The 13,318-nt window shown below is 43.9% G+C and overlaps 1 protein-coding gene across 1 annotated transcript in view; it reads right to left on the minus strand.

Annotated features, from left to right (window-relative positions):
* Positions 1–13,318, minus strand: part of PES1 (pescadillo ribosomal biogenesis factor 1) — a 210,061-nt gene that overhangs the window by 101,762 nt on the left and 94,981 nt on the right. Inside the window, exon 11 of the mRNA XM_069214643.1 lies at positions 8,888–9,013. Within this exon, the coding sequence (XP_069070744.1) occupies positions 8,888–9,013 (126 nt within the window). The remainder of the gene's footprint in view (positions 1–8,887; positions 9,014–13,318) is intronic.

Genomic DNA, 13,318 nt, shown 5'->3' on the forward strand with positions numbered 1-13,318 from the left:
TCCAGAACTAACTCGGATAACCTGAATGCTGCCTTTTTTTCCTTCAGTTTTTTTGGTACTGCGGAACCAATCGTCCGGTTATATCTAACTTTCTGAGCAATAATCCCTTCATGCCCAATCCGAGCCCCTTTCTAAACAATAATTTCTTGAACATGCCTGAACAGAACATCAAAAAACACACTTTGAGTAGTGTCCTAACTTTTTGCCAAATTTGGTTTAATTATGTTTTTCCTGTACTGGAGAGCTACGTTTTCCATGGGAAATCAAACTTTATTTATTTATATATATTTTTTTTTTACTCCCCCACCCTCTGACTGGTTGGCGCAAAACTTTCAATATAGAAGCTAAAGTGTATGATTATATTATATGGAAATAAGTTACTTACCTGTAAATGTAGTTCTCCAGTACTGGAATCTTTCATAGATTCACGTGCTTGAATCATTCCACGTCGTCAAGATGGGAGTACCTGGTACCTTAGAAAAGTAATGTCACCATAGACAAACATAAAAGCCTAGGCCTTTCAGTTAAGTACCATATCAGTCATTAATCAAAAAAGGACTAAACTTAAGAGACAACCAATCAGGAGACACTACCCTGTAGAACCTTCCTGAGGGAAGCTCTAGTTCCCTCAGACTGTCATAGCATTAGTGCTTACGAGCAGTACTGTGCTGATAGAGAGTGAGAGAGATAAAGGTGAGCTTCTCATGGGAGGTGGGTGGGTCACATGTGAATCTATGAAAGATTACAATACTGGAGAACAACAGTTACAGGTAAGTAACTTATTTCCTTACTCCAGTATTGGAACTTTCCTAGATTCACATGCTTGAATCAGAGTAGAGAGCAGTATTGAGCACATTTTCTAATACATAACAGCTGTTATGGTGCAAAATTTAATACACGCATATATATATTTATTACCTAGCAGTCGTCACTAGATAGTTATAGTTAGAACGATGTTTCAACAGAAAGTCTTTTTTTTTACTTGCCTGTATCTTTGGCACCATTTTAGGAATCTTCAAAAAATGTCCCCAAAAAAGTGCCCCGATAATTATTTTTGCACATGGAAAGTCTTTGGGGTGATTCTTCAGTTGGGCTGAGAACAGTGGGGAGGGGGCGGTGTCAAAAGAGTTGCATTTCCCATGTTAATTCACATAGGACCTTTGAACAAGGCTACAGCCCAAACCACTGGACGGAATGACACCAAATTTGGCAGAAGGCTAGCTTTCGGTACACAGATTGTGCTTTTGCTTATTTGGGGCAAATCCGTCCAGCAATTTAGGCGATATTAAAGGTAAAATATATTGGTATATCTGACGATGCGACAACTTCGCGAAGATTAAGAACTCATGCACGGCAAATGTAGAGCTCTGGTTGGCTGCCAACACTTCAAAACAGGAACCGTGGGCAGCCATCTTGGGACACGGCTTCAGCTGAGTCCCACAAAAAAAAGTTTAAAAAAATAAATAAATCAAGGGGGCAGGGACACCATGATCCCTTAGCTCCGGGTCCCATAGGGACCCCTTCCCCCAGAGCTAAAAAGCATTTTTGTAAACATTTTTTGCTTAAAAAAACCCAAATACTACTGACTGGTCTAACAATGTTTTGTACCACGGTTGGCGGGCCCACGTTGGTGCTATGAGTATCATAGGTATCAACATTACCTTGATGCCTTGCTGGTACATCTACACAATAGTGTTTTGTAAAGGTATGTGGGGTAGACCGTGTTGCTGCTTTACAAACATCTGCTATAAGTATGTTCCTTATGAAAGCCATTGAAGCACCATTCTTCCTAGTACAGTGTGCTCTATGTGTAAGAGGCAAGTTTTGCTTTGCTTAATCATAGCAATTTTGGATACATTTGCCTATCTAGCTATACCAGCTTTTGATATAGAGTTTCCTTTGTAGGACATTGAAAAGGCCACAACGAGTTATTTAGTTTTCCTGAACTGTTTGGTTCTCTCTATATAATACATAAGAGTCTTTTTTAACAGAGTGTGTAGCGCCCTTTCCACCACAGAGTCCGGTTCGGGAAGAAAACTGTTAGTTCAACTGATTGAGTGATCTGAAACTGAGAAACTACCTTTGGATGGAATTTTGGATTAGTTCAAAGAACTGCTTTTTCTTAGTGAATTTGGGAGAAAGGGTCTTCCAAGGTTAAGGCCTGGAGTTCACTGACAAATCTAAGGGAAGTGATAGCCACCAGAAAAGCTACCTTCCATGACAGGAATTGTAAAGTGCAGGAATGTAGTGGCTCAGAAGGGGGACCCATGAGCCTTGTGAGAACAATATTAAGATTCAATGATGATGCCTGAGGCACCCTTGGTGGAATGACTCAAAGTCCTGCCACAAATGCTTTGATGACTGGAACCCTAAATAAAGAAGTGTGCTGTCTATTTTGAAGATATGCAGCTATAGCTGCTAGAAGAAGTCGAATGGAAGAGTAAGCTAACTTAGCTTTTTGTAAATACAGTAAGTAACAAAAAATCTGTTGCACAGTTGGTTTGAGAGTGGCCATGTTTTTTGGTTGGCAGTAGCAGACAAAGCGTTTCCACTTTGCTGCATTACATTGTCTAGTTGTGGGTCTACTTGCTTCTTTAAGAGTGTGCATACATTCTTGTGGTAGTGGTAAATAACCAAATTCTACAACCTCAGGCGCCATATTGCAAAGTTGAGTGAGTTCGGGTCTGGATGTTTTATTTGTCCTTGATTCGGTGTTAAAAGGTCCAGCCTGTTGGGGAGCTTCTGGTGTGGAACTAGTGAGAGATCCAGAAGTGTTGTGAACCAGGGCGGACGAGCCCATGTGGGACCTACAAGTATCATGGTAAGGGAGGATTGTTTGAGTTTCCTTACCAGAAAAGGAATGAGTGGGAGAGGAAGAAAAGCATAAGCAAATATCCATGACCAACACATCTATAGATCATTGCCTTTGGACTGAGGGTGAGGGTACCTTGCTGTGAAGCTTTGGCATTTAGAGTTTTGCGCAGTGGCAAATAGGTCTATTTAAGGTGTTCCCCACTTTAGGAAGTACTGTTGTAGGACTTATGGGTGAAGTTCCCATTCATGGACTTGTTGCTGCCTCCTGCTGAGAAAGTCTGCAATTTAACTGCCCGTTTCTGGGAGATACCGTGCCTCTATGTTAATGTGGTGATGAATTTCCCATTTCCATAGTGTCTGGGCAAGATGGGACAGTTGAGATGAACGTGCCACCGCCTTGTTTTTGAAGATAGTACATGCCAGTCATGTTGTCTGTACGTACTAGCACTACTTTGTAATGCAAATGTGGAAGAACACCTTCACTGCTAGGAAGGCTGCGTGCAATTCCAGGTGATTGATGTGTAAAGACTGTTGAGTGATATTCCATAGGCCTTGTATTGTCAGGTTGAGGAGATGAGTTCCCCAACCGGTCTGTGATGTGTCTGTAGTGAGAATGATCTGAGGCGCAGGGTCCAAAAAAAAGGCCGCCCTTTCATAAGGTTTGTGGTATTCCACCATTGCAGAGAGCGATGAGCTTGGAGGTCCAACACCACTAGATCTTCCAGTTGACCCTGTGCCTGAGATCATTGACGAGTGAGGCACTGTTAAAGGGGACGCATGGGAAGTCCGGTGTGAGGTAGGATGGCAATACAGGATGCCATCATCTCTAGCAGGCTCATGAAAATCATCACTGTGAATGGTTTTCTGGTACCTGAGAAATGAATGAGTGGAAAGTTTGAACACGGGCTGAGCTGGGGAATGCTAGCCCTAATTGTGTATTGAGAACCGCGTCTAGATGAGGTTGTTTCTGCAGAGGCTGGAGATGGGATTTGAGATAACGGACTGTGAATCCTAGAGTGTGTAGGAGATTGATTATGAGTGGAGTGTGATGTTGACGTTGTGGTAAGGTGCTGGCTTTGATAAGTCAGTCGTCCAAGTTAGGGAAGACATGAATGTGCTGTCCCGAGGTGTGCTGCAACCACTGCAAGACACTTGGTGAATACTGTGGGAGTGGCTGTGACCCCAAAGGGGCAGATCTTGAATTGGTAGGGTTTTCCTGTCACCACAATCTGAGGTATTTGCAGTGTGCTGGATGAACTGGAAAGAGAAAGTAAGCATCTTTTAGATCTAACGTTGTCATAAAGTCATCCTGTTGGAGAAGGGGCATGAGATCCTGAAGAGTGACCATCTGGAAATGTTCTGATAGAGTGTAGTGGTTTAACAGTCTGAGATCTAAGTAACAAATAATTTTTGTGAACCGTCTTTTTTCACAAAGTACAGGGAGTATATTCCCGAACCTCGATATTTTAATGGGACTGGCTCTATGGCCACTTTGAGGAGAAGAGATTGTACTTCCTCTGTGAGAAGTGTGAGATGTCCTTGTGAAAGTATGTGAGTGCAAGAGGGTATGTTTGGTGGAGTGGAAATAAGCTTTAGGCAGTAACCATTTTGGATAAATAAAAGAACCCACTGGTCAGTGGTGGTATCTGACCACTGGGTAAAACAGTTAAAGTCTTCCCCTACAGGAGTGGCGTTTGGCGGTGGAAGGTGGAGGCAGACATTGTTTGGCAGTGGAGGTGGCGCCTCTAGAATTGGATGCCTTGCCACTACCTTTATTATTGTTCCCTCTGTAGGAATCTCTACAAAATCCCCTTGTGTAGGACTAAGGGGCAGTCTTGAACTGTGTGGAAGACTGGTCCGTAAAGTATGGCCTAAACCTTCTTGCGAAACCGGGCTGAGGCTTTGAGGGCCCCTATTGCTTTTGCGTTTTCCTTTCATTTTTTAGTTTTTCTAAAGTTGTGTCGACTTGTGTACCAAAAGGTGCTTTTTATCAAAGGGCATTGTTAAGACTGCCAGCTGAACATCTGGCTTAAATCCAGAGCATCTAAGCCAAGCAAGGCGTCTAATAATGATGCTGGTATTAATGCTGCATTCAGCCTTATCAGCAGCATCTAAGGCGCACCCGATGGAATTGTTTGCGATAGTCTACCTTTCTGCCACAATTTTCTGCCTCACGGTCAGTGCTCGCTCTCCTCTGTGCAGCTCCACCTGTTGCTACTGCCTCTGCTGTGTTCAAACAGAGCCTGCCTGACTCTCAGATTGGGGCCCATCTTCACCCACAGGCTCCCACCTGCGCCTCATCCCTGGTGACCTAATGGCCATTGTAGGAAGTTGGCTCTGTATGTGCTATTTCAAAGTAAGGAATAGCATGCACAGAGTCCAAGGGTTCCCCTTAGAGGTAAAATAGTGGTAAAAATAGATAATACTAATGCTCTATTTTGTGGTAGTGTGGTCGAGCAGTAGGCTTATCCAAGGAGTAGTGTTAAGCACTTGTTGTACATACACATAGACAATAAATGAGGTACACACACTCAGAGACAAATCCAGCCAATAGGTTTTGTTATAGAAAAATATCTTTTCTTAGTTTATTTTAAGAACCACAGGTTCAAATTTAACATGTAATATCTTGTTTGAAAGGTATTGCAGGTAAGTACATTAGGAACTTTGAATCATTTCAATTGCATGTATACTTTTCAAGTTATTCACAAATAGCTATTTAAAAAGTGGACACTTAGTGCAATTTTCACAGTTCCTGGGGGAGGTAAGTTTTTGTTAGTTTTACCAGGTAAGTAAGACACTTACAGGGTTCAGTTCTTGGTCCAAGGTAGCCCACCGTTGGGGGTTCAGAGCAACCCCAAAGTTACCACACCAGCAGCTCAGGGCCGGTCAGGTGCAGAGTTCAAAGTGGTGCCCAAAACACATAGGCTTCAATGGAGAGAAGGGGGTGCCCCGGTTCCAGTCTGCCAGCAGGTAAGTACCCGCGTCTTCGGAGGGCAGACCAGGGGGGTTTTGTAGGGCACCGGGGGGGACACAAGCCCACACAGAAATTTCACCCTCAGCGGCGCGGGGGCGGCCAGGTGCAGTGTTAGAACAAGCGTCGGGTTCGTAATGGAAGTCAATGAGAGATCAAGAGATCTCTTCAGCGCTGCAGGCAGGCAAGGGGGGGCTTCCTCGGGGAAACCTCCACTTGGGCAAGGGAGAGGGACTCCTGGGGGTCACTTCTGCAGTGAAAGTCCGGTCCTTCAGGTCCTGGGGGCTGCGGGTGCAGGGTCTTTTCCAGGCGTCGGGACTTAGGTTTCAGAGAGTCGCGGTCAGGGGAAGCCTCGGGATTCCCTCTGCAGGCGGCGCTGTGGGGGCTCAGGGGGGACAGGTTTTGGTACTCACAGTCGTAGAGTAGTCCGGGGGTCCTCCCTGAGATGTTGGTTCTCCACCAGCCGAGTCGGGGTCGCCGGGTGCAGTGTTGCAAGTCTCACGCTTCTTGCGGGGAGATTGCAGGGTTCTTTAAAGCTGCTCCTTTGGATAAAGTTGCAGTCTCTTTGGAGCAGGTCCGCTGTCCTCGGGAGTTTCTTGTCGTCGTCGAAGCAGGGCAGTCCTCAGAGGATTCAGAGGTCGCTGGTCCCTTTGGAAGGCGTCGCTGGAGCAGAGTTCTTTGGAAGGCAGGAGACAGGCCGGTGAGTTTCTGGAGCCAAGGCAGTTGTTGTCTTCTGGTCTTCCTCTGCAGGGGTTTTCAGCTAGGCAGTCCTTCTTCTTGTTGTTGCAGGAATCTAATTTTCTAGGGTTCAGGGTAGCCCTTAAATACTAAATTTAAGGGCGTGTTTAGGTCTGAGGGGTTAGTAGCCAATGGCTACTAGCCCTGAGGGTGGGTACACCCTCTTTGTGCCTCCTCCCAAGGGGAGGGGGTCACAATCCTAACCCTATTGGGGGAATCCTCCATCTGCAAGATGGAGGATTTCTAAAAGTTAGAGTCACCTCAGCTCAGGACACCTTAGGGGCTGTCCTGACTGGCCAGTGACTCCTCCTTGTTGCTTTCTTTGTTCCCTCCAGCCTTGCCGCCAAAAGTGGGGGCCGTGGCCGGAGGGGGCGGGCAACTCCACTAAGCTGGAGTGCCCTGCTGGGCTGTGACAAAGGGGTGAGCCTTTGAGGCTCACCGCCAGGTGTTACAGCTCCTGCCTGGGGGAGGTGTTAGCATCTCCACCCAGTGCAGGCTTTGTTACTGGCCTCAGAGTGACAAAGGCACTCTCCCCATGGGGCCAGCAACATGTCTCTAGTGTGGCAGGCTGCTGGAACCAGTCAGCCTACACAGATAGTTGGTTAAGTTTCAGGGGGCACCTCTAAGGTGCCCTCTGTGGTGTATTTTACAATAAAATGTACACTGGCATCAGTGTGCATTTATTGTGCTGAGAAGTTTGATACCAAACTTCCCAGTTTTCAGTGTAGCCATTATGGTGCTGGGGAGTTCGTGTTTGACAAACTCCCAGACCATATACTCTTATGGCTACCCTGCACTTACAATGTCTAAGGTTTTGTTTAGACACTGTAGGGGTACCATGCTCATGCACTGGTACCCTCACCTATGGTATAGTGCACCCTGCCTTAGGGCTGTAAGGCCTGCTAGAGGGGTGACTGACCTATACTTGCATAGGCAGTGAGAGGCTGGCATGGCACCCTGAGGGGAGTGCCATGTCGACTTACTCGTTTTGTTCTCACTAGCACACACAAGCTGGCAAGCAGTGTGTCTGTGCTGAGTGAGAGGTCTCCAGGGTGGCATAAGATATGCTGCATCCCTTAGAGACCTTCCTTGGCATCAGGGCCCTTGGTACTAGAAGTACCAGTTACAAGGGACTTATCTGGATGCCAGGGTCTGCCAATTGTGGATACAAAAGTACAGGTTAGGGAAAGAACACTGGTGCTGGGGCCTGGTTAGCAGGCCTCAGCACACTTTCAATTGTAAACATAGCATCAGCAAAGGCAAAAAGTCAGGGGGCAACCATGCCAAGGAGGCATTTCCTTACAGCCATCTTTATGTATTTTGATGTCACTTAACTTTTACCTATTTTTCTGTCATCTTTATTTTCTTTCTCTCGTCTCTTTCTCTCTCCTTTAGCCTTTCACTCTCCCCACATTTCCTGCGTTCCATTTCTCTAATGCCACCCACCCTCTATCAAGCACCGGACTCTCCAAGGCTGGAGGAGATAATGAGAAAAACAAGGAGTCACTCCCCAGTCAGCACAGCCCATAAGGTGTCCTGAGCTGAGATGACCACGACTGTATGCTGATTGCTGAACGCTTCGCTACAGCTGCTTATGTAGGCTTCAGGCCTTTGCTCAGGTATGGGGGATGATGTCTTCCCAGGGGAACCTGAAGGGCAGAACTAGAGCTGAACACCCTGTGCTCTAATATAGCCCAGGTAGGAATTAGTCTATAGACTCTAATGACAATGAGGTAGGGTTATTTCTATGCTTTACTCTCCTTGTCACAATTTTAATCATGTACCGCTTTATCAACCTGGTAATTGCAGTACATGCTTTATTATATAAGATGCAGTTGCTTCATTAAACCCTTATTGGAACATATACTGCCTCCATTTGTCATTGTATATGTGAGACTAATGTAGCTGAGAGAAACGGATGAGTGACCACAATTTCCCTGAGGAGTCAATTGTGTCATGTGCTCGGCTGCCCAATAATCCCTGCTCTTTGGTAGAGATGAGGCACTGCTAGTTAGCCGGAGCAATACCTGGATTGGGACGACGGGTGTCACCTGTAGTGGGTTAGACTAAGTTTCCCACACTGCAGGCGAATTTGCTGCTCAAATCGAGTACTCTCATTAGAATAAGGAAAGCGACGTGACAGCTCTGCCAGTGTTTTATTCTTCCAATCAAGCCACAGTCAATGGATCCACATTAGTGCTTTCATATCAGTAACAAAAGAGGTTCTATGTGAACTAGGAAGAAAGGCACATATTAGATATGGATATCATATATTTTAAAGTATAGAAAATAACCCTTCATGCATAGCTTGTAAGAAACTAATAGCGTCCCATGGATATCTGACTATAGAAAGATGACACTCACCTGTTGATAATTTGCTTGTCCATAGTAGGCCGGTCCACAATATGATGAGTGATAGTCTGGTCGGACGCACTGTATGTTGCTCCAATGCACACTGACTGGTCCCAGGAAACATCACCACCAAAACTCCTAATAGGGGGGCAGAGGATGTCATACAAAGAGGTAGTAAGCAAGGTAGATGAGGGAAGACTGAACTACTGAGATGCAAGCTACATTTGTGGCTTTAAGGTGGAACAGCAGAGATCCTAGGTGTAGGGGGCTCTGTATGCACTATTTCAAAGTAAGGAATAGTATGCACAGAGTCCAAGGGTTCCCCTTAGAGGTAAGATAGTGGCAAAAAGAGAATACTAATGCTCTATTTTGTGGTAGTGTGGTCGAGCAGTAGGCTTATCAAAGGAGTAGTGTTAAGCATTTGTTGTACATACACAAGCAATAAATGAGGAACACACACTCAGAGACAATTCCAGGCCAATAGGTTTTTGTATAGAAAAATATCTTTTCTTAGTTTATTTTAAGAACCACAAATTTTACATGTAATACTTCAAATGAAAGGTATTGCAGGTAAGTACTTTAGGAACTTTGAATAATCACAATAGCATATATACTTTTCAAATAAAACACATATAGCTATTTCAAAACTAGACACTTAGTGCAATTTTCACAGTTCCTAGGGGAGGTAAGTAATTGTTAGTTCTTGCAGGTAAGTAAACCACCAGCACACACAAGCTGGTAAGCAGTGTGTCTGTGCTGAGTGAGGGGTCCCCAGGGTGGCATAAGATATGCTGCAGCCCTTAGAGACCTTCCCTGGCATCAGGGCCCTTAGTTACAAGGGACTTACCTGGATGCCAGGGTGTGCCAATTGTGGTAACAAAAGTACAGGTTAGGGAAAGAACACTGGTGCTGGGGCCTGGTTAGCAGGCCTCAGCACACTTTCAATTCAAAACATAGCATCAGCAAAGGCAAAAAGTCAGGGGGTAACCATGCCAAGGAGGCATTTCCTTACAATGGGCAGCATTTTAAATCCAAACCGCTTCCCTTTTTCGGGTGGTGGAGGGGGTCAGTACCACCCCCAGGGTCTTCACCTAATGTCTTGCAGTAGTAGCTGCTCACCTTCGCAGACAAAACATACACGTCTTTCCATATTTAGATGATTGGCTAATCAAAAGTGCAACTCGTCAGAAGTGCTTCAACACACTTGGGCCGCAATAACCCTACTTCCTCAATTAGACTTTACCATTAATGCAGTCAAATCCCACCTCCAACCCCTTCAAATACAACCCTACTGGAGAGCCGTCCTTTACTCACAATGGGGGATAGCTGACCCCAAATCCGGTAACCATGCCAAGGAGGCATTTCCTTACACCGAGACATTGATTGAGAGAGCTGGCTTTGATAAGCCAGTCATCTAGGTATGTTTACACATGAACCTTCTGTCTGCAGAGGTTAGCTGCTACCACCGCTATACATTTTGTTAACACTCTTGGTGCTGTGTTGACCCCGAACGGGAGCACTTTGAATTGATAGTGCTGCCCTTCTACGACATATTTGTGATGAACTGGGTAAAAAGGAATATGGAAATAGGCATCTTTAAGATCTAATGCTGCTAGGAAGTCATCCTGTTGTAGCAAGGGTAACATCTTGGAGTGTGACCATATGAGAATGTTCTGATATCATGTTAGGGGTCTGAGATCCAGAATGGGTCTTCGTGAGCCATCTTTTTTTGAGCATGAGAAAGTAAAGGGAATACACCACTGTTCCTTGATGCTGAATAGGAACTGGTTCTATTGCTCCCTTTGCAAGTAAAGTTTGGACTTCCTGTTTGAGGAGAGTGATGCGATCCTGTGAGAGTTTGAGTGCAAGGAGCTGCAGTCCCCCCAACAACTACAGACCTATCACGAATGGACCTTTCATAGGCAACCTGATAGAAAGAGCAGCATTCGCCCAGTTGTCACAATTCATTGAAGACAATTCCATACTTTGACTACCAAACTGGGTTCCGCCCAGAAAGAGGCACTGAATCGACACTCATAGCAATCTGGGATGATCTTAAAAACACAGTCGACTGCAATGGAGTTGCTGCACTAATTCTCATGGACCTCTTGGCTGCCTTTAATGGGGCTGACCATGACACTAATTCAAAGACTCCACGATGCCGGCATAGAAGGGGCTGTTCTCAACTGGATTACATCCTACCTTCAAAACAGAACTATTATTTATCTATTCTCCCCCCCCTTCTCATCCAAACCCTATCCCACAAAAGCAGGGGTCCCCCAAGGATCAATCATCTCACCTTTTGCTTTTCAACATCTACATGATATCATTACCAGAACTGATCAATGATTTTCAACTCACATGCTACAACTATGCAGATGACACACAAATACTACTAAAATTGGAATGCCCCAAAAACATTGAAAACTAACAAATCTTCAGTTACCTCAGAGCTGTTGATCAGTGGATCACTTGGAGCCATCTCACACTATATGCCTCCAAAACGGAAATTCTCATCTGTGGAGACTGGAAAAGGTATGACACACTGTGCGCCTGGCCTGACGATCTTGGACCACCTCCTCAATTATCCAAGGAAGTTAAAAAACTCAGAATTACCATGCACTCCAAGTTAATTATGAATGCCTAAGTGGACAAATTAGCACGAACAAGCTTCATCACCTTGAAGGCACTGCGACGCATCTTCCCCCACCCCAGATTTCCACACAAGGTGCAGGGTACTATCTCTCTTGTACTATCCAATCTGGATTATGCCAATGGCCTCTACCATGGATCATCTCTTTCTATTATGAAAAAATTACAACACATTCAAAACTCCGCTGCCAGGCTACTATTACATGTGAAGCCACAAGCCCACGTCTCCCCTGCTTTGGGAACACTACACTGGTTACCTGTTGCCAAAAGATGCACATTCAAGCTGCTTTTATCACCCACAAAGCTATACATGGAACAGGACCACTTTTTATCAGAAACAAAATAACTGAATACATTCAACAAAGAAATCTCTGTTCAAGATTGGCACCCCGCCTTAGAACACCACCATACAAGAAAAATACTATAGGTGGTACATCCTTCTCTGTGCAAACAGCCACACTATGGAATTCATTTCCCCAAATATAAGATCCACGGATAACTATATTGTCTTCAGAAGACGACTCAAGAGTTGGCTCTTTCCTTCCTAACAACCATACTCAAACAGCAATGGACTGCGTACGCCTGTTTTGATAAATATTTTTAATCTGAATATGTGTAGATTCTAGATATGTATAGATCTTTAGGAAATATGTAACTGCTACTATGTCATAACAATAAATTACACACATACTCTTTAAACCTGTTTACCAAATGTAAATTTACTCACGATTAAATATGTATATGTATGAGAATATATATATATATATATATATATATATATATATATATATATATATATATATATGTGTGTATATGTGTGTAAATAACAAATATATATAAATAAAACTAAAATTATAAATAAGTAAATTAAAATAAAATAAAGAAAATTAAATAATGAATAAATAAATTACAGAAAAATAAAATGATTAAAGTGTGTGTGTGTGTGTGTGTATATGGAAAATGTCACTTACCCAGTGTACATCTGTTCGTGGCATTAGTCGCTGCAGATTCACATGCTGTGCACATCCCGCCATCTAGTGTTGGGCTCGGAGTGTTACAAGTTGTTTTTCTTCGAAGAAGGCTTTGAGTCATGAGATCGAGGGACTCCTCATTTCGGCTCCATTGCGCATGGGCGTCGACTCAATCTTAGATTGTTTTCCCCGCAGAGGGTGAGGTAGGAGTTGTGTATTATAGTAATAGTGCCCATGCAATGGAGTGAATACGTATGTACATAATGTAGTTTAAAGTAATATATTTACAAATTTACAAATGTTCAAGATCAACTTCTAAACGGCTACAGCCTTCCATAAATGCTTTAATGACTGGTATCCTAAAAAATGAAGTTGAGTGTGTAATTTGCAGATAAGCTGAAATTGCGGTAAGATGTATTTTAATGGATGAAAAAGCTAGCTTTGACTTTTGCAAATGTAGTAAGTAGCTTACAATGTCTTTAGCAGATGCGTGTAATGGCTGGATTTGATTATTGTGGCAATAATAAACAAATCTTTTCCACTTATTTGCATAGCAATGTCTAGTGGTTGGTTTCCTAGCTTGTTTTATGACCTCCATACATTCCTGTGTAAGGTCTAAGTGTCCGAATTCTAAGATTTCAGGAGCCAAATTGCTAGATTGAGCGATGCTGGATTTGGGTGTCTGATCTGTTGTTTGTGTTGAGTTAACAGATCTGGTTTGTTTGGTAGTTTGACATGAGGCACTACTGAGAGGTCTAGTAGTGTTGTGTACCAAGGTTGTCTTGCCCAATTTGGTGCTATTAGTATAAGTTTGAGTTTG

Source organism: Pleurodeles waltl, chromosome 11 (assembly GCF_031143425.1).
Source record: "Pleurodeles waltl isolate 20211129_DDA chromosome 11, aPleWal1.hap1.20221129, whole genome shotgun sequence".
NCBI classification, from domain to species: Eukaryota; Metazoa; Chordata; class Amphibia; order Caudata; family Salamandridae; genus Pleurodeles; species Pleurodeles waltl.